General features: G+C 38.6%; 1 protein-coding gene across 1 annotated transcript in view; it reads right to left on the bottom strand.

Moving 5' to 3' along the window:
* LOC124619897 (digestive cysteine proteinase 1) overlaps positions 1 to 23,048 on the bottom strand; it is a 76,132-nt gene that overhangs the window by 52,146 nt on the left and 938 nt on the right. The window contains exons 2-7 of the mRNA XM_047146527.1: positions 22,817 to 22,957; positions 16,584 to 16,756; positions 16,339 to 16,443; positions 13,957 to 14,119; positions 8,802 to 8,994; positions 1,249 to 1,469 (exon numbers count right to left, since the gene is read on the bottom strand). Of these exons, the coding sequence (XP_047002483.1) occupies positions 1,249 to 1,469; positions 8,802 to 8,994; positions 13,957 to 14,119; positions 16,339 to 16,443; positions 16,584 to 16,756; positions 22,817 to 22,957 (996 nt within the window). The remainder of the gene's footprint in view (positions 1 to 1,248; positions 1,470 to 8,801; positions 8,995 to 13,956; positions 14,120 to 16,338; positions 16,444 to 16,583; positions 16,757 to 22,816; positions 22,958 to 23,048) is intronic.

Here is a 23,048-nt window from a genome sequence, read left to right as displayed (position 1 = left end):
CTAGATAATGGAAACTACATATGGAAAAACAGAACTAAAAAGTTCATAATCTAAGAGAAGTAACTGAACAAGACATTTCTGGGAAAAAAGCAATTAACATAAGGGTTTAATACAATGAAAACAACATACCACCTCATGAAGGGTCATAGGTTTTCCTTGTGAATATGCTGCTTGAAAAAGTCTTGGGGCATGCAGCCAGATTGACTGATCACTGGAGAACAAATTTTTAACAGCTTAATGTGCCATAATCATCATCATCATCATCATCATCATCATCATCATCATCATCATCATCATCATCATCAGGTTACTCCTGCTGATTGACATCCTGGACCAGTGCGCGATTTATATACCGGTTGTCTCCAACCTCCACTGCTCCTATGTATGGACTGTGCCATGTGCTTGATGTAGCTCACACCCACTGCACCAGGATGTCGGTCAGCAGAAGTAACCCGAAGACGACATGTTACACCACTGAAAATTCGTTCTAAGTGATCAGTCAATCTGGCTGCATGCCCAAGAGACTTTCAAGCTGTTTAACTATTGAAAAAAGGGCAATGATGAAAGCAAAACAAATCATAGAAAGAAAAGTACTACGGAAAATTTTTGAACCAGTTAAATAGCAATTACGATACAGAAGATGCCATAATAGTGAACTTTACGTACAGACTGAAAAAATTAAGAGATATGGTTAGGAAAAGATGAATCCCAATGGACTGACAAAAAGACGGTTCATATATTCAGTAAATAAAAAATGCATAACACATACTCCAAAGACATTGGAAGGAACAGGGATGAACTCTACATTATGCCACAAGACACTGAGGAATGACTGCCACTCAAAAAGAAATTGCAATTTTCTAAAGGTTTCTGTGAAAAATCCAAGAAAAAGACTGAAGCCACATAAACAGAACAAAGAAGAGAGAAATATACAGAAATGTGGAAGGAAAGAAAGGAGAAACAGTTGCAATAACAGTAGTTCATAGTGGCTCATATGTAAAAGAAGAAGGAGACAAACAATGGTAACGATGATTTCATACGAAGGAAGACAGTTACGATCTGAGAGAATGTAGTAGTAATGGATCAACAGGAAATCAAATTTTTTTTTTATATATAAAATTGACTAAAGTGGTCCAAGAGCATGTAAACAAACACACAATGAAGAACAGTTCCATTAGCTAGTAACATGCAAAAGCTGCAAGTATTTCATCCCAGTGAGTTATTTTGAAGCATTATATTGCTGTTTACCTTTAACAGGAGTGACTGCTCCATACAGGCGCCAGTCAAATGTACTAGGAAGTCCATTCTTCAGTTCAACAGATACATTGTAAGGGAAGGGCTGACCACCATTATAACCTGGTGTGTATTTGCGACCACGGAGTGCTTGCAGTTCCAAGTCAGTTCTATCGGCTAGGTGGTTGACTGCCAGTGTATAGCCCACATTTGCACGGTTTTTTGAATGAATGAACCTTTAAATAATTTACAAAATGATAACAACAAATCAAACATGAGATTTGTGAAATCTGTCTAGAGAGTATAGATAGATACAGATATAGAAACACGTGAATTAGTAAATAAATACATTCTGGTAGTACAAATGAACACTGCTAGCTAAAATATAAAAACTACACACAAGAACTATATTAGGTAAATTCATTAGTGCTGATCATTGCTTTTTGTCCTCCTCTTTCTCCTTTTTTTAGTTAAAAAACTATTTTTTCCATTCTGACAGCCAGCCTGCAAAACTTTCGATACCACACCAATAGTCGCCATGTTACCGTTAAAACAAAACAAAAAATCAAATTGACTGTATGGAGCAATTTATTATTGTAGATGACGATGGGTCAACTAATTCATGCAAGAAGGAGATCAGTAAACAAATCACTATGTTAGTAGGTGGTCCTGCACCAAAGAAGTAAGTTGATTTTTTCTATCAGGAAAGTCAGGGACAGCGTTTTCTGGTATGAGAGAAGATAAATAAAGGAGGAGGGGGATTAATACCAGTACAACACACTTTTTACCAAGAAGATGTTTCAGTAATGGAAAAAATGAGGAACTGAAACTTATTGCTGCAACATCCATCCCTTTGATGTTCCTCTCTAGCATCATACGGATATAAATTTGTGATGAATAAGTTTTTGGTGAGATGAGGAGGGTATGGCTACTATACTTACTTCTCAGAGGCTCTACTTCCGGGATGGAATCCACTCACTGGAAAAATGTTGACCTGTGTGAGGCAAACTCACACTCTATCAAAAAATAATTGAATTTTAGAGAGAAAAGGACCTTTTGCACGCACGTGGAAAATTTCACGCCTTGTCACAGTGAATAGTTGATCTGCTGCTGGAAACTTCTTCAACCAAAACCTATCTGCAAACAAAACCTGTAACTTCCTACTTCCTCACCTACATTTCACACTCCGCAGCTATTATTTCAAAACTGATTTTCTGAACTTTGTTCTATAGTGAAGACAACCCTACCCATTAACCTTCATCACACAGTGGCTTTCATCACTCTTGTGGCCTCTGCAATGCACTGAGCAGACCCTATACTATAAGTAATTCACTTCTTTGGCACACAGCTCCTCTAAATATCATTTACACCTTGTTTCACAACTTTTCTTATGCAATTTTACCACAAGTAAGGTCACCTCAAGCAGTGAAGGACCTACTTCAAGGTGTATATGCAGACAAGGAAAACAATTCCTGGATTTTTCCTGGAGTTCCTGGTTACAAACACATTTTTCCCCAGGTGAAAATACACTTTTTCCATGTTAAGTGACAATATACTTTCCCCCAGAACCATAACACTTATCAGTTCTTTGAATGGTTAAGTTATACACCGGCATAGACTTTAGCACTTTAGAAAACCAACCCCAGAGGGGAAGGGAGGGAAATGTGTTTTGGAAAGATCTTTGATGTGCAGCAACATGTACACTGTCATAAACAGAACAGGATATCAGAGGATACTCCAAGACCATCGGAATTTTGTAAATAATATTAAAATGCATAATTTGGCTTAAAGTGCACATTTGTATATTCAGATTCACAAAGAAGTAGGTCCCAGCCTGATATTAAGCTTTTCAGTGTGAGTTACGGGATGCAAATTTTCTTGGAGTGCCAATAATGTAGGAAATACTACAGTTTGTTCTTTATTATTGAATAAAGCCATATGTGCCAGATGATGAAAAAGTGCACTTGAAATTTGGCAAACAGTTGAAACTACCCAACAGTGTGAAATGAAACACTTCACTACAAATAAACTGACTGCCTCTGCAGGAAAGATTATTGAAAGTCAAATTTCTTTACCAAATCAACAAAAATAACTTCATTGTTCTATAAGGTGATTAATGCTTGACTGCCAAAAATGTGGAAACAAAATCAGTAAATTGAAACTAAGTTAGCCTTCTGTAATTACATGAATGTATTTTAATTCACTAGATAGCTCCTGGCCACAGAAATCAATTTGTTTTCATTTCGTGTGAGAGCTGCAAATGACCACCCCCCTCCCCTGTACAACTCAGACTGCTCCGCATATGGGGGAATCTGGCAGTTACTGTACTGGCGCACCAGAAATATTATTCCGGGCAGCATCTGGCTGCTTGTTGCTACTGCTGATACAGCTAACAGACACAATTCAAGTATCCAGCAGCAGGAGATGATAGTGCTCATACGTGACTCAACTGCGCATGCGCATGAGCCCACTGGCAACTGCTCAAACGAACCTAATGCAGACGGTTGGGATGTCACGCTCATCGGAAACAGTTTGTTGTCATGAAGTACTGCATAGCCTTTGTCCTAAAGCCTTTGACACGTTTTGCTATTGGCAGACTCTTGTGTGTGTGCACTGTGTTTTGTTGCTGTGAATGACACATTTCCTTTCCAACTTAAGATTTATTATTTTTTTTCTTTCTCATTTATGTTTTATTGCTGCAGTATTATTCTACAGTAGTGGGATACAGTAAAATTCTTTGTTAGAGTATCAGTTTTTACCAGTCAAAACAATAAAACTTTAAAAAACTATGAAAAATTTCCAGAATTCTATAAATTTCCCAGGTTTTTCCCTTTTTTCTCCCAGACGAAAAAATTCCCACATTTTCCCCGGATTTCTCATCTGTCCCAGGGATATATACACCCTGTTCTCCAAAAATCCATATCACATGCAAGTTGAAGTACAAATACCATCCAACTATGTATAAGCAATGGTCTTACCAACTCAAAGCTTATACAGGGAGCGAACTAGTATTTCAACATTAGTATGCAGAAAAAAATTCTATATTTTGAATATGCACCCCTAATCAAATATTTGGTGCAATTAAAGGAACTGCAATCCAGTTTTTAGTTGGCTGCCTGACAGCAGGCACTTTGAAGGGTGACTTTGTTAAATACAACATGTGGGCAAACACTTCCTCAACAATACACACCCCCACATGTACCAACTATTTGTGGTGCCAAGGATTGTGAAAGCCTAATGCTAATGGTCACAGGAGAATTTGAATGCAAGGTTGTCATATCAAGCATACTCCAGTCATCCAGCTGCTTTATCATTCACTATAATGAATGTATCACATAAATGTGATCGCACAGTGCAATGTTTACTGACCAGCTGTGGGAGCCAACGCAGGATGAATAGTCTGTGTGGGCTTCACATGTGCCCTTCAACAACCATTTCTTCCCACACCTAAGCACCCAACGTAGCAATATCAGTTTTAAAGGTTTGTTCTTGTGGACAAGATGGTTGTACGTGGTGGACTCTTTCTCTAAGTTACCAGTCAGATGTCAACAGCCACAACACAGACTGCAATATGGGCACTGGTGTCAATCATTGCAACAAAGTCCCTGTGGAGTTAAAAAAAAAAAAAAAATTAAAAAAAAACTGGATCCAGGTCCTGGCCATCTCTCCTCTCCACTCTGCTCCACAGTTCTGCTGAAGGAGAGGGATCGGCAAGTACATTTTAGGCTCAAATATAGAAGACAATGAAAACAATGACATTCTAGGAAGCACTGATAGGCTTCCCCTGCCCCAAATGCAGGGTCTTACTGGATTTGGCCTAGTCATCCCAGGAAATAGTCTCACCTGCACCATGTGCCTGCACCATTCACCACTCACCTGGGTAGACACAAGAGGTCACCTGGGTAGACACAAGAGGCTTAAAATCCCAAAAGTCACAAAACGCCAAGAACAACTGATATATGATCAATATTAATCAAAACTGTGACATTCCTACAACAGTGCCATCACAAGACCAACACAATCACAACACGAATGTTCCAGCATCGTCCCCAGTCCACTAACCACCAGTTGACTTGTGCCTCAATCCATACCTCTCTTGCCAACTGGATAATGTTACAACACATGTCGTCATCACCATCATCCACTGCAACAGCAGGAGGGACAAGTGTGTGACTCAATAAGGACAGACTCCTTTATAAACCACCAGGAAAGTGATAACCCACATCTTAGCAGGTGGTTACAAGCACTGTGCCGAAACCTATAGTGGCTATCTGAACACCTCATCCACAATGGTGTAGTCCTACATTCTGGTGTCTGATAAAGAAAAGCACCCCTGGCTAACTGAGCCAGATTTTACTAATGTCATTAGCAGGCCTGCAGTTTGTTAAGAAAGAAAGGATTTTGCATTCCCGACAAAGACCAATGTCTATGCTGTTCTGGCCCAACAGATTCGCCCAAAGTAGGTATTACAAGCTAAACAGCTGGTAGCCACATCAAGTAAAGCCAATCACACTGTCACCGTCAGTCAGTATCTTGCATACTGGAGACCGCATAAACAACATCTCGAACTATCAAGTTCTTAATGGATCTGGTCACTGTTTGGATATTTTGTGAATTGAATGTATAACGAATTCAGGTTTCTCTTAACAATACTCATTCGCCTCAGCAATTTCATTGTGTATTTGCTCAAATATAACAAACTTGTGTGTGAACCGTTTCAAGTATAGTGTATCAGCACATAACACGTGTGTTAGTAAAAAATACTCAATTATTTAGTGTTGAGTTGGACACTTCACTATCAGCATCATGTAATGGTCATATGCGCACAACCACGTTGTTGTTGCTGTTGTGGTCTTCAGTCCAAAGACTGGTTTGATGCAACTCTCTGTGCTACTGTATCCTGTGCAAGCTTCATCATCTACAAGTACCTACTGCAGCCTGCATACTTCTTAATCTGCTTAGTGTATTCATCTGAATCAACCTCAACAATTTTTAGCCTTCACGCTTCCCTCCAATACTAAATTGTTGATCCCTTGATGCCTTAGAATGTGTCCTACCAACTAATCCCTTCTAAACAATTTGTGCCACAAGTTCCTCTTCTCCCCAATGCTATTCAGTACCTTCTCACTAGTTACGTGATCTACCCATCTAATCTTAGCATTCTTCTGTAGCACTACATTTCGAAAGCTTCTATTATCGTCTTGCCTAAACTATTTATTGTTCATGTTTCACTTCCATACATGGCTACACACCACACAAATCCTTTCAAAGTGGACTTCTTGCTACTTAAATCTATACTCCATGTTAACAAATTTCTCTTCTGCAGGAACGCTTTCCTTGCTACAGCCAGTCAATATTTTATATCCTCTCTACTTTAACTATCATCAGTTATTTTCCTACCCAAAACAGCAAAACTCATCTACTACTTTAAGTGTCTTATTTCTGAATCTAATTCCCTCAGCATCACCTGATTTAATTCGACAACATCCCATTATTCTCATTTTGCTTTTGTTGGTGTTCATCTCATATTCTCCTTTGGAGACACAGCCCATTCCATTCAGCTGTTCTTCCAGGTCCTTTGCTGTCTATGACAGAATTAGAACTTTGTCGGCAAACATCAAACTTTTTATTTCTTCTCCATGGATTTTAATTCCTACTCTAAATTTTTCTTTTGTTTCCTTTACTGCTTGCTCAATACACAGATTGAATAACATTGAGGAGAGGCTACAACCCTGTCTCACTCCCTTCCCAACCACTGCTTCCCTTTCATGCCTCTTGACTCGTATAACTGGTTCCTGTACAAATTGTAAATGGCCTTTCGCTCCCAGTGTTTTACACCTGCCACCTTCAGAATTTGAAAGAGTATTTCAGTCAACATTGTCAAGAGCTTTCTCTATGTCTACAAATGTTAGAAACGTAGGTTTGCCTTTCCTTAACCCATTTTCTAAGATAAGTCATAGGTTCAGTATTGCCTCGCGTGTTCCAAATTTCTACGCAATCCCAACTGATCTTCCCCGAGGTCAGCTTCTACCAATTTCTCCATTCATCTGTAAAGAATTCGTGTTATTAATTTGCAACTGTGACTTATTAAACTGATAGTTCGGTAATTTTCACACCTATCAACACTTGCTTTCTTACGTATTGGATTTACTATGTTGTTCTTGAAGTCTGAGGGTATTTCACCTGTTTCACACAACTTACTCACCAGGTGGAAGAGTTTTGTCGTGTCTGGCTCTCCCAAGGCTATAAGTAGTTCTAATGGAATTTTGTCCACTCCTTGGGCCTAGTTACACCTTAGGTCTTCCATCACTCTGTCAAATACTTCATGCAATATCATAGCTCCCATTCCATCTCCATCTAAATCCTCTTCCATTACCATAATATTGACTTCAAATACATGACCCTTGTATAGGCCCTCTATATATTCCTTCGACCTTCCTACTTTCCCTTCTTTGCTTCAGACTGATTTTCCATCTGAGCTCTTCATATTCATACAAGTGGTTCTCTTTTCCCCAAAGGTCTCTCTAATTTTCCTGTAGGCAGTAGCTATCTATAATTCAAGAACAGTCTTAATCGCATTTATTATTGTTATAATACCGCCAACCGGTTTCAACTCGACATAGGGGTCATCTTCTGGGCGTTTACACCATTGGTCAACTGCTGGTGTAAACGCCCAGAAGATGACCCCTACGTCGGGTTGAAACCGGTTGGCGGTATTACAACAATAATAAATGTGATCAAGACTGTTCTTGAATTATTGATTAATCATACTAATCACTGCTTCTCTCCACAACCATGTTGTCCAAAAATCTAAGTAGCTATCTAACTCCTAGAGACACATGCTTCTACATCCTTACATTTGTCCTCTAGCTATCCCTGCTTAACCATTTTGCACTTCCTGTCGATCTCATTTTTGAGACGTTTGTATTCCTTTTCACCTGTTTCATTTACTGCATTTTCATATTTTCTCCTTTCATCAATTAAATTCAGTATCTCTTCTGTTACCCAATGATTTCTACTAGCCCTTGTCTTTTTACCTACTTGATCCTTTGCTGCCTTCACTATTTCATCTCTCAAAACTACCCATTTTTTCTTCTACTGTATTTCTTTCCCCTGTTCTTGTCAGTCATTCCCTAATGCTCTCTTTGAAACCCTCTACAACCTCTGGTTCTTTCAGTTTATCCAGGTCCCATCATCTTAAATTCCTACCCTTTTGCAGTTTCTTCATTTTTAATCTACACTTCTTAATCAATAAATAGTGGTCAGAGTCCACACCTGCCCTTGGAAATAGTTTACAATTTAAAACCTGGTTCCTTAATATCTGTCTTAGCAATATATAACCTATCAAAACCATGTAACACATCAAAAAGTAATTCAAAGACCAACATTCAATTACAAACTTTTTGTTATTAGTGCGAACAGTCATTTGTTTGGTGCTGAGGTAGAATAATACATGCTAGGTAAATATACCATACACAGTAAGAAGGGAAAGATTTATTAAATCTACTTAAAACAGCTAACTGAAAGGAACTTCAATAGCTAGACAATTGGTCAAATAACACAATTACCTCATATTCTGCCTGAACAATTCTTTCCTCTGAGAATGTTCTACGTCACTAACATAGCTCTTCTTGTGGATGTGTTTGAACTCTTCAAATGCTTTGTCTACATGTTTGTCATAATTATGGACAAATTCTTTCATTGGATTGAAAGTGTATATGTGTTTACTTCCAGGTCCCGGGAATGATGTGCACGTCATATCTGCAACAAAAGACAGAATTAAATGATCAAAGAAAGAAATGGCACATACAAAAATATGCATGTACACAAAACAGATTGTAAATGTGGTAACATCCTATTTTTCTTAGTGTCATGACTAATACTTTCACAATGGTTTCAATATACTCTCGCCAGATAGTTTAGATAAACAGAATTGTGACCGACATACTGCATTATTATTATTATTATTATTTTTATTTTTATTTTTTTTTCCGGGGAAGGGGGGGGGGGTGAGGGAGGGGTAGGGGAGGTGCATACTTGAGAAGGGTTTGCATGTAACTTAAAAAGTAGGCAATACGGTGAACTACAATAGTCTGTTGGCTGGCTCCTCTTACTTGACTTGTTGAAAAATCAAAAACGAAGTTATTTGAATTGATGTATAAAAAAAGTTGCAATAATCGTGAAATTCACATAATTAACAAATCACCATTAGCATGTCTTTTTTTATGATTTCAACTGCTAATACACTGCCTGACAAAAAAAAGAAGCACCGTTTAGTGTTGTTACAAGCCAGAAATGGGTATAAGAAGAGATTTGAACATCATCACATATTGATCAATCACTGTGATGACACAGATATACCATGTACTTGGGTGAGAAAGCTTATCAGTTCCTGACATATCGAAAGGGGAATATTTTTTGGTCTTTATTTGGCTGTCTGGTCAAATAGTGTGATATCCATATTTGAGAGGCATTTTGATGTGACATTGGTCCAATGTTGAACCACAGGGGAATGCGAGACACGCATATTCATTGCCACGGTTCCATTCAATCACATCTGACCGTAACAATGGAGGATCACTGTATTCTGCACCTTGCATATGTTAACCCCTTTACATCTGCACATGCCATCCGAGGATAAGTAGTGGAATCCCTGCAACATTCTAGTCATCTCGCATCATTGGTCAGAGACTAGGAGCAGTTCGGTTACGAAATTATTGTTATGTCTATAGGCTGCTGTAAAGACAACACAAACGGCTGCATTTGGAGTTATGTCATGATCCGGAAGCATGGAATGGTGATGAATGGCATCGCACTGTGTCCAGTGATGAATCATGTGTAGCACTGTGCTGGATAATAATCATTGACAAGCATGGTGGCAAAGTGGGGAGAGGTCTCATTCTTCCAATGTTGTGAGAGGCACAGCGGTGTTACTCCTGCCGCCATGATATGGGGAGTCACTGGGCTTTGATCTCATGTTATAGCTTGTAGTGGCTGAGTGATCTCTGCTGGCCCAACAGTATGTCACAGACATCCTCCTGTGTTACCTCACATGCCATGCTACAGTATCACTGTGCCATTTTTCAACAGGAGAATGTTCATCTACATATATTAAGTTTGTATACCTAAAAACAAAGATGATGTGACTTACCAAACGAAAGCGCTGGCACGTCGATACACACACAAACACAAACATACACACAAAATTCAAGCTTTCGCAACAAACTGTTGCCTCATCAGGAAAGAGGGAAGGAGAGGGAAAGACGAAAGGATGTGGGTTTTAAGGGAGAGGGTAAGGAGTCATTCCAATCCCGGGAGCGGAAAGACTTACCTTAGGGGGAAAAAAGGACAGGTATACACTCGCACACACACTCATAGCCATCCGCCAAGTTTGTGTATGAAATGCGTGCTGTTGACCTGGTCTTGTGGCCAGCAAACTCCCTAGATCTGTCCTGAAACAACTGTGGGACCAGCTCTACAGTCAATTCCACCCCAGTGCAAATATAAACGATATACTGGATCAGTTACAACAGTTTGGGCTAACTTGGCACAGGAAAGGATATAATGTATTCATGACATCTGTCCCAACTATAGTAAAGGCATCCATGCCAAAAGGGATGCAGCATCACACTGATAAGTGGGCTCATATACTGCCAAGTTCCTTCTAAATTTGACTTGAGATTGTAATCACTGAAATAATATCACATACCCTCACAACGGGTGAAGTTTCACTCAACTTCTTGATCCCTCCATCTCTCCTTGAATTTTGCTATAAAAATTGAATAAAATGTAACAAAGTTTTACAAATGTTGAATATTGCTCTTTATGAGTCTGCGGCAAGTAAAACAAAGATTTACAATGGTATAGGCAGTTCCAAGATGACTGTGGAGAAGTTCAAGATGACTGTTTTCCTGGACACCTCAGCACATCAACAACTGACGAAAATGTGGGAAAATTGAAAGAAATGATTATGAACTATCATTGAATCACAATCAGAGAAGTCACCAATGATGCCAGCACGAAATGAAATATTTTTCAAAGTTTTGGGTATGAAACATGTGACACCAAAATTTGTGCCAAAGGTGTTGAATTTCGAGCAAAAATGACAGCGAAAAGACGTTGCTCAAGACTTGCCAAATGAAAACAACAATGCAGAACTACTGAAACATATCACGACAGGTGAAAAAACACGAGTGTACAAGTATGACGTTGAAACTAAGGCTCAATTGTCCCAGTGGAGGCACCCTGGATCACCAAGACTGTAAAAAGCTCAGCCACTGTGGTCAAAAGCGAAGATTTTGCTCACTGTTTTCTTTGATTTTGTTGGCCAAGTCTGAATCATCTCCAAAATGCTCATTGAGTATTAATCACAGAACCACCGTTACAAATAAATTCCTCCACAACAAATACACGATGCTCACCAAGCCACGCCATGGCACACTGAAAATGGCTTCTACACTGCTTTCAAACAAATCACACTCCACATCAGTGTCCTCACAACAACTCACACACTGGCTATGTAAAAAGCAAGAAGTTTAGTGCCGGGCCCTGTACTCAAAACTTCCATTACACATTTTACGGTCAGTAGCATAAAGGCCATTTACTGTGCCCAGATTTGTTGGAATTTACGTGTAGGTATGAAAAAGAAAAATGCCCCGCACAGTGCAGAAAGCGACAATGGATGAGTAATATGGACTGGCCAATGAGGGGGTCACTTGCACTTTGCAGTTGTATGGGGAAAGGGGGGGGGGGGGGGGGGTGCTGTGGACTCCAAATAATAAAGTACGAACTTATGGTAGCATTGAAGAGCCACGTATGAACATGGTGTCTGAAAAGCTTTTGAAAGAAGCTGCATAAATTTTCAGTGAGATCTCAGTAAAGTTTCAATGTGGTGCAGAGATTGGCAACTTGCTCTAAATGCTCAGAAATGTAAAATTGTGCACTTCCACAAAATGAAAAAAACGTAGAATACTATGACTATAATATCAATGAGTCATTGTTGGATTGAGCCAATTCATACAAATAACTGAATGTAACACTTTGTAGGGATATGAAATGGAATGATCACACAGGTTAAGTCACAGGTACAGCAGGTGGTAGACTTTGGTTTGTTGGTAGAATTCTGGGAAAAAAAAGTGAAATCAGTCTACTAAAGAGACTGCTTATAAATCACTTGTGCAACTGGTTCTAGAATATTGCTCAAATGCGTGGGAGCCGTATCAAATAGGATAAACAGGGGATATACAACGTACACAGAGAAGGGCAGCATGAATGGTCACAGGTTTGTTTAATCCATGGGAGACTGCCACAGACATACCGAAGGAGCCAAACTGGAAGACTCTTAAAGACAGGCATAAATTGTCCCAAGAAAGTCTGTTAGCATAACAGAATGTACCCTCTGCCATGCACGTCGTGATGGTTTGCAGTGTATAGGTGTAGATACAGAAACCATGTTTTGCAATTTCGTAGTGAGTTGTTTAAATGTATAAGCTGTTTTAATACCTGACACTGCATGGGGGGGGGGGGGACACGTCTACCAGGAAATTCGAAAAATGAGATAACTTATTACAGGGAACAAGTACAGTTTGGCATCTCGCAATACATCAATCACTTATAATCAACCCACAACAAGCAAAATGACGTCAATGTGCACTTATATGGACATTTGTAACCAGGTATCTCATCACGCCACAGTAGCTGGTGACTTCAATCTACTGAGTGTGCTCTTGGATGAGGTAGCTGATGGGAGTAATTGAACATACACTGACATTAATTGCTTTTTGCTCTGTCAGCTAGCAGACAGTGTCGTGTTTATGTCTATAGGTGCACAAGTGACATACTGAGTTAACAACTGCTGGAATGTTAACTTCAACTGAGATTTAAATCATCTGATTTATTGACATGCAAAATACAGTGTGTTTATAAATGAGTATTGGGGTTTTAATGTTTTATAATATATATTATATTAAACTTACAGTTATAAATTATATGTCAAATGAAAGAGCAACTCAGTTTTACCAAGAACCTTATAAATGTTCAATGTGAGCACCATTTCTCACATGGCACAAATCAAGTCTGTACCCAAGCGGTGGATAGGATGCAAGGGGCCCAGTGACAGGGCTTGCTTTGCATGGCCTCTACATTTACTCAACCTAATGCCATGCGATTTTTTCCTTTGAGGCTTCATCAAGGATTGTGTGTACGTGCCTCCGCTATCAGCAGACCTCCCTGAATTAAGAAACCGGGTCAATCACACCTATCAACATTTGGGAAGAACACACCCAAAATCAGTTCTCTCTTTCCTGTCCAGCGATTTAGTGCAGCATGCAGTGATTTACATTGATTCTGTTCATGTGATTTTTAGTTACCAGTGTCAGTTAATCTATTTTGCTTAGTTACTCAGAAGTGTATTATATCGCAAGAAAGTGCACAATGCAAAGAAGAGAGATCCTTAGAGTAAAGAGTGTTCGCTTGTGTTTAATGTGATTACAGCGCAGTTACAGTGTTCTTCCGGGATGAGCCACGTCCCCCACCAGGTCGCTGCTCGATCACGAGTTTGTCATCACACTACAAGTTTCACTGCATGACAGACAGGGCAAATCATGTTAAAAAAGATAAAACAGTTATTTTCTGTCACGTTAATGTTCTGTCTTAATGTGAACTTTTTTCAAAATAGTTTTCATAAAATCGCTAGTCAAATCTTGTTTGACAAGAAATACTTACTTGCTGGTATCTGGAACACATTCGGATTTGGTGGGGAATCTGAATATTCATCATATTCCAGATAGTAATGATCATAATGAGAACCAAGAAGAGAATTATAGCCTTTCATCTCATAACGGACTGGAATAGCAACCATATTTTGAGGTGGTTTTTGTGCTGCCCCCTGCAAGAGAGGGATGAGGCTGCATTACTATGAAATTTGAATGCATGCTTCACTCTTTTACACACACACACACACACACACACACACACACACACACACACACAAAATTATATACTTTACGACTATAAGCTGCATTTTTTCTTTGAAAAATATAAAAATGTCCAGTGTTTGATATAAAATTCCCACCAGTCATAAAAATGTCCATATATTTGATGCCACAAGAAATGTAAGTTTTATCTCACAACATTGGATTCAATTGGCAGCAGCAGTGCATCAATGAGACGAACATGAGTTGTGGGAATTCACAAGCTTGCTAATACTGTCTCCCTCCCGCCCCAACACCACAAACCCAGAGCACTGTCTAGCCTATAATGTGTCATTGCAGTCTACAGTCCCAGTGAAACTGATTTGTGTTATCAGAAACAGTACAATATTTTTTGTTAGTAGCTAGTTTCATAATGGAAAAAAATAAAAGGTATTCATATGATGCAGGCTATAAATAGAAAGTAATAGCATATGCAGAAGAATATGGAAACAGCAGCTGAGCAGCATTTCGGCCCTCCACAGTAGAAAAAAACCATTCACAATTGATGGGCTAGTAAAGAAGAACTGAAAAACATAAGGAAGATTATATGTGCAAATATATAAAGGACTGAATGCAAAATCACCAAAACTAGAAAATGGCATACTGAAATGGATTCAAGGACACCATCAAAATGGCAATGGAATTAATACAAAAGTGATTCAAATAATACATGCTCGTGAGCTAACGCTACAATGGGCCTAAAGACTCTAAAGGGTGGAGTTGGTTGGTGCTACAGATATATGAAGCATCTTGGACTTAGCATGCAAAACAAAACCAAAATATCTCAGAAAATGCCACAAGGGTACGAAAACAAAATATTATCTTTCCATCAGTTTGTTACTCAGCATCAAAAGAAAACCAGTGTGAAACTAAACCAAATAACGAATATGGACAAAACTCCTTTGACATTTGATGCAAGTAACAACTGTTGCCATTAAATGTGCCAAAACTGTAAAAACAAGAGGACATGAAAAAATGCACTACAGTGTTGTCCTTTCATGTTGTGCTGACAGCACTAAAGTTAATGTACTGATTATTTTCAGGTGCAAGAAAGGCCAAAATCTTCTGAAATTCCGCCAAGTGGTGGTGTTCATGCATGTGAAAAGGATGGGATGGACAAGCCTGGGAGAGAAGGGAAGGTGCTTTACTGAAAAAGATCTTTCTTCTTGTGCTAGATCAGTTTAGTATTCATTTGAAAAATTCTGTGAAAGAAAAATTGAGATGGGGAAATATAGAGCTTGCTAATATTCTGGGAGGACTTACTTCACAATTGCAACCTCTTGATGTTTCAATAAATAACCAGTTTAAAGGGTACATATGAGAGGAATAATAGATGAAACCTAAAATGAACTCGCACCGAAAGGAGCTTTAAAATAATCTACTATCAAACAAGTGCGTCTGTAGATAAAACAGTCTTAGTCTAGAATGAGAGAAGACGTTATTGTTAAATCTTTCAAGAAGTGCAGCATAAATAACACTCTTTGTGGCAATGAAGGCCATCTTACATATGAAGAGCACAACAATGATGACAGAGAGGATGAGGAAGAAGAAGAAGTAAGTTCAGATGACACTTTTCAGGGATTTTAAAGGTCAGTTTGGTTTTATAATATAAAATCTTTTTTTAGTCTAGCTTTGTAACCTAATAATAAAAATGGTAAGAAAGTCATTTAAAAAAAACTGCTTAAAAATTTAAGTGTGTCATAGTCCAAGCACGTTATAGTCTGTAAAATATGGTATATACACCTTAAGAATTATATGCAAGAATATTTCACTACTGATATTGGTAAGAAAGGTTTTTTTAAACACATCCCCCACACACTCAGAGTAGAAGTGATTAAAACTGACACCATGTACCGTGTGATCATTAAAACATGAAAGGATGGTAGGAAAAGATAAATAACTCTTAAGTTCACGGTTGACTTCGCATACCTTACAATTAAGATTCAACAATGATACAGGTATATTTATCCCAAATACCAATTGAGATTCAACAAGGGAACAGTTATATTTATCCAAATACCCTCAATGCACTCAGAATATCACATCTATGACAAAGTTAAACTGAATCAGAAAATGTAAAATATTGTTGTACCATAACATAATCTTAGAACAGAAAATAAAATTTCAGGGATACCTTGTAGTAGATCCACATTGTGTATTTGTTCACTTTGGCTCCAACTTTATCAACAAATCGCCACTTCTCACAGGACACTCCATTTACAACTTCTTTGCCAATAAGCTAATAAAGAGGAAAAAAAATTAAAAGATACAAATAGTATGTCAAAATATAATTGTTCTAAAAATAAGTAACATCTTCCTCCTCTCCTAACAAATTTCAAACACACTCATTACATAACGCATATGTAAGTTAATAATTACCTGAAAATCTGAAAGATCTGGTAGCACAGCTTGTGGTTCGATTTTAAACTTGTCAGTCCCATTTACTTGGAGGCATGTCTGCTTGTTTAACTGAGTGTCAGTAGATACAGGAGCTACCTTTATGCTTGTCCCATATTTTGAAGATTTACTCAGTTGAAAAGTTTTCACCATATCTGCAGGCAATAAAAAATGTACATTTGCACCTTCTAAGGCTCAGACACAGTGGTGGATACAGAAAAACCTCAAGGAGGGGGCACTAAAGATATCTTGAGCTACCTTTACTTTTATCGTAAAAAAAAAAAAAAAAATCAAGTCACATGCAAATTTTAAGAAAGTTTTATTCAAACTGATTATACGTATATACAAGACAATCCCATCTTATGATATAAAAAAGTTACAATTGTGGTTCTCTTTCTTAAGTGATTAATTCTATGCACCTATTCTTCCTGGCAAATTGGTTATTACATCGTCAATAGGACAATCAATGTCAGGATGAGTGTTCAACAGAGTTAAGCCATTGTCGACCTCAGCCATGACTTTGTACATCACAATGTTGAAAAACTTCTTTCTACTGTAGCAATAGATGCAGGTAGACAAGTAAATATTTTGTACAGCGTTGCAAAGTAGGATAGTCAGATCTAGGACAAATAGACAACTTATTACTTATTCATTCTTCAGTCTTAATATTTCTGCTTCTGAATGTAAACTAGCTTCCTATTTGGCAAATAGTCCATATTTGTAACGCTACATATCAAAGGTTCTCTGTACAAGAAATCAGTAGAATATTTGTGACTTTTCTTGAACAAATACCAGACAGAATAACGTGTCTAAATCACTAAAATTGCCGTTAGTTTTTTCGTAGATATGTGTTAGCTATCTATGTGCCAGACAAACGTATAAAATACAATGACGCGGACACGCGTGCTACATAGGGAAGTACAACTACTCGTCAACTCTATTCAGTTGAGTCTGTCTGACGAACGAAACGAACAAATAGCGTGAGGGCTGACTGGAGGGGGCAGTGTGGGTGGCAACGCAGGCAGCCCCGCAAGGGGGGGGGGGGGGGCATGTGCCATCCCCCCCCCCCATATGTACCCGCCACTGCTCCAGGAAGCAGCTATTATGGTAGCCAAGTATGTGTTGCATGCACATGGTTTCGTTAGATGAACCTTTCCTTAGGAACAAAACTGAGTTTCCTGTTGAAAATGAAGAGCTCAGTCACATTACCCTCTTGAGATAGGAGGAGGAGGAGGAGGAGGAGGAGGAGGAGGAGGAAGAGGGAGGAGAATACTAAGAGTTTAATGTCCCGAAAATTACTTTGAGCAGAAAGTTGGAGAACTGACTCGTGAGGGTAATATTTCAGACCACACAGTAACTAACAGACCTGAGCTTTTCAAATCAGTTAATGTAAAGGAGAGCATTCTTATCATAAGACCGTTATAGCATCACTGACTACACACGTTACAAGGAATGTGAAAAAGGTTAGGAAAATACTGTTGTTTAATAAGCCTGATAGGAAACGAATTGCAGAGTATGTGAGTAGCCAAAGTCAGATATCCTGTTCTGAGGATGAAGATGTGGAACAAAAATCCAGAAACAAAGTGCCTTAGACATTAGCTCTGTTAGAAAGTTGCTACGAAAGAAAAGAGAGCTTAAGCGAGGTCAAAGTCCAGTTCATAAACAAGATGAAGAAATCAAAAACGAACATAAGAAGAGCAATGCAAGATGTGTTCAATAATACCATAGTAAAAGTTTGCCAACTGATATGTCTAAAAATCATATGAAGTCCTGATGCTAAGTCTGAAAGTCGATTGAAATCATCCCGTAGTTTGTATTTGGAGAAAACGTATGGCCTACTTAGTGATACTATGTACAGGAAGATTGATGATGACCCTACAGCATGTGTGCAACAGAAGACGTGTACACTCCTGAATTCTTCCGCGTTACCTCCAGAGACCTTCAAGCGGTTAAGGCCACATAGCATCATACCACCAAGGCTGTATGGTCTTCCTAAAGTGCACACATAAGGGCCTACAGTGAATAATATTGATGCCCCCATAAATGGTTTAGCCAAACATCTGCTTTCTTGCCGACATCAATGGTTGGCAAATGTCCACATAATATACAGAACTCAACCAATTTTATCAACAGTCTGGGGACTCTCCACCTTCGTAGTTCAGATGTTTTCCTGAGTTTTGATGTAGTATCTCTCTTGAAAAAGGTACCTCTTGCTGATTCCTTGGTACTAATTGGTAAACAATTTCAGTCAGGCCTCATTGTTTTGTTTCGGCACTCTCTTTCCTCAACCTATTTTTTGTTTAACCAAGAATATTTTGAAGATACAGACTGTGTCACCATGGGCAGCCCCTTGTCTCCCTGGTGGCTAACTTCTTTATGGAGGATTTTGAGAAAAGAGCACTTGACTAAGTTTTTTGGAGGTATATGGATGATACTTTCATACTGTTGCCCTACGGAGAAGATAAGTTAGTGGAGTTTTTACACCATCTTACCTCTATTCATGAGAACATTCGATTTACTGTGGAATCAGAGGAAGATGGTTGTCTGCAATTCCTGGATGTTCTGGTTAGATAGAAGACGGCTCCCTGGGACATTCCATTTATTGTAAGCCCACTCAAACTGATTTGTACTTGCACTCTTCAAGTTGCCATCACCCATCCCAAACCATGAGTGTGCTTAAAACCCTTGTACACAGGGCCCATACAGTGTCAGATGCAGATAGTTTACCTAAAGAGTATCCACATTTAAGGGCAGTGTTAAGAGACAATGGCTACTCGACCCAGAAAATTAAGAGGGCATTCTCAGCTAAAACCAAGAACCCGGAAATGGATACAGAGGAGAATTCGCCAGCAAAGTCCCTAGCTTTTCTTCCTTTTGTTGGAAATATTTCCTTCAAAATAGCAAGGATCCTTAATAACTTTCTGGTGAAAGTGATTTTCCACCCACCAACTAAGATTTTGGACCTGCTGGGATCAGTAAAGGATAATTTGTTATAGTAGAAGGCAAGAATTTACCAAATACCTTCCCAGTGCAGTATGGCCTATATACAACAAACAACACGCGCAGCAGAAGAACGTTGCACAGAATATAAACGTCCCACTCACATTCTGCAACCCAGCAAGTCTGCAATTGCGGAACATTGTATCTCCATTGAAATTCAATGGAGTATGACAAAACATTAATTTTGGCCACAGCAACATTTTTTTGGGACTCCATTATAAAAGAATCCATTTAAATATGCATCGTGGAAAATCTAATATGTGATTTGCTCCAGACGAAGACGCAAGAATACTTTGATGACTGTGGCAAGCGGCAACGCCGAAGACAACTGATCCTTCCAGTTCCACCAGCGAGTGCACTGCTGCCGGGTGGTGTGGTCCTTCTGTCACTGCAACTCTTACACACACGGTAACACTATCAGCACACTATATAAGGCAAAGTGGAGAACGTCTTCATCAGTCTTTGATGGCTCACTTGAAGATGACTGTCAGGTGTCCAGTTGAAATATTGTGGAGTGAACTTTACGACGACCAGGTGTAAACCCAAAATCTCTTTGAATATTGTCTTTTCAGTACCTTGTTTACTTACTCGTTTGTGAAGCTAGTATCGAATTTAGTGATTTTCAAATTCGTATCAAATGTACAGTTATTGACGAATCAATTCTAGTTCTCTCCAAGAAATGTTTTTGGTATGCCCAACTGAGCTTCAAATTTTCGAAGCAACCAATACTGCAGGTGATAAATCAATGTCTACATCTTGATCCCTCTACCCCACACAAAATGTAAGAGTAAAGGAGGACAACTCACTGGACAGTAGAAGCATTGAGTCATCGGTGTAGCAACAAGCATGTGACATATATGTGTATCCAGTTAGTTGTCTCCATTACTCCTAATTTATTTACTGTCACCCAGAACTTTCCTTACCCTATTGCCTACATAAAACAAATTCTAATTCCAATTCAACAGATTTATACTACAGTACCTTTAGGCTGCCAAATAAACAAAAAATGATCTTTTTATTGCTCAGTTGAGTACTAAATTGGCAATAAGTTGCTCAGTGCATTCTTCAACTCAAAAGCAAAGTTCTATCAATGTCTGTTCTTTCCGACATCTCTGAAACAGGTGATAATGAACAAAGAACACTATATCTATAGTGGGCTAAATCGAGGTGTGCTTGGATAAACAAGGCAGTAAAGGCAACTGTTCTCGAGAAGCAGAGCATCTGGGTTCAAGTCCTTGTCCAGCACAATTTTTTACACGACGCCGTTGCACTTAATGCAATGCCCTTACACAGCGAGATCTGAAAATTTATCTTTCAAAAGTAACTAATCTGCTGATTACAATTCCAAATGGAGAACAAGCTACCACTTACCTAAGGCAATCAGCAGTGATACACAGAAAAACTTATCCAACGAATGTATTTTTTCAAGTATTAGACACATGCACAGATACTGGTACTTATTTCCAGACACACACTGGAAAAAGTGAGCTGTGCTCTAGTTGTTGGTGGCAGCTAACAACTTTTATAACCATGAGTGTGTGTGTGTGTGTGTGTGTGTGTGTGTGTGTGTGTAGAGAGAGAGAGAGAGAGAGAGAGAGAGAGAGAGAGAGAGAGAGAGAGAGAGAGAGAGAGAGAGAGAGAGAGAGAGAGAGAGAGAGAGAGAGAGAGAGAGAGAGCTTCCAAAAGCTACAGAAGTGCACAAGTAGTTTGGGCACATTTCTAAATTCATCTGTAGCCAAGTAATTGCCTTTTCATGTATTTTAATTACTTCTATTTTGGGTTGTCATGTTGTAAAAACTGCTTGGTTATACACACATAAAAGTACAAAAATTTGCAAAATCACATCAACCAAAAATACCTAAGTTTATTAAACCTTGTATGTAACCACAGTACGCAAATATCTGATAAGTATTTTCAAGCTCATTTTCCCATCTTATCCAGGATAGGTAAACAAATAAAACACTATCCACTACGAGAAAATATGCTCCTTGAAACGAAATAAAAATAAAGATTAATTGAGGTGATAATATTTAGCAACACATCAGAATTTTACACAAAAAGTTTAGATGCCATGTTAACATACTAATTACATCTCTAACTCTCTCAAATAACTGACCGAGCAATGTGGCACAGTGGCTAGCACACTGGACTTGTATTCAGGACAACGGCGGTTCAATCCTGCGTCTGACCATCTTGATTTAGGTTTTCCGTGATTTCCCTAAATGCCAGGATGGTTCCTTTGAAAGGGCACAGCCAACTTCCTTCCCCATCCTTCCCTAATCCGATGAGACCGATGACCTTGCTGTCTGGTCTCCTCCCCCAAAGAACCCAACCCTCAAATAACTGCTGCAACTTCACAGCATTCATAACAATTAACTTCTCCATGAAACTACTAAATGGTACATATAGTTTGTCTTAAATTACTGTAGCTACAAAAAAGTTGCAGATTATCACAATCAATTTTTCTGCAATCTTGACCTCAAGCAGGACAAAACTGGTGAATCACTGAGCCTTGAAATATTAACAATGTGATGAGGATAAAATGTGTGCATTTAATACTAATATTTCCCTCACATTACTAGTACATACTAGTAGTTTCAATATTAAGTAATCTCAAATCTGGCCAAAAACTGACCGAGATGAGAATCCATCTGCTCAAGACTGATGACATTAATCTCACAGTATTCTATTATACCAAATAATATTATATGGTGTGCCAACAGGATAGATTTTGCTGTTTAGCTCTGCCAGAATCCTTTGTGAGGTCATATACAGCTTCATATGAGCATACTGCTTTATGAAAGAAGAACAGGAGCAGTTTATTAGTTCTGCTCTGAAAACTGAGTTGATATTCTGCTTTAATCGCCTTTATTGAATTTTGCTAGAAAACTGGAAAGGGTGAAAAGGATATATAGCTTTCTCCAACTTTTATACAAGGCTATCACTGCAGTACATTTGAAGTTGCTATTGTTTATCATTCAGAGGCTTGATTTGTGTCTTTATTCCATATTTGCAATTACTGGAGTATGACATATTAACAATAACACATTTATGACAGCCATCCAATTATTTGTATACGAATGAATACAATAGGCAATACATATAAGTCAGAAACATCAGAATTCAAACAAGCAGAAGTATGTCAAAATAAAGACAGAAGCTGATTAAACATTATATAAATTATCTGGGCGTAGAAAAATATATTTGAAACTTACCTCCATAATAATCAATTCGACTGGCCCCCTGCTTCAGGTCGAACCATGCATAAAAAGGTTCTTCAATCTCGGCATACGGTATATATAATGTCCCTCTCACTGAGTAACTATCACTAAAACTTGGAGGACTAGCACAGTACACTGTAAACCACCACAAAGACAATTAAGTTCACATGAATGTAGGCCTACATGCTAGGGTTAAGGCAATAAGAGATCACTTACAATATAATAT

The sequence above is a fragment of the Schistocerca americana genome, chromosome 6 (assembly GCF_021461395.2).
Source record: "Schistocerca americana isolate TAMUIC-IGC-003095 chromosome 6, iqSchAmer2.1, whole genome shotgun sequence".
In the NCBI taxonomy this organism is placed as follows: domain Eukaryota; kingdom Metazoa; phylum Arthropoda; class Insecta; order Orthoptera; family Acrididae; genus Schistocerca; species Schistocerca americana.
The sequence above is the reverse complement of the archived record's forward strand: the minus strand, read 5'-3'. Positions and strand labels throughout refer to the sequence as shown.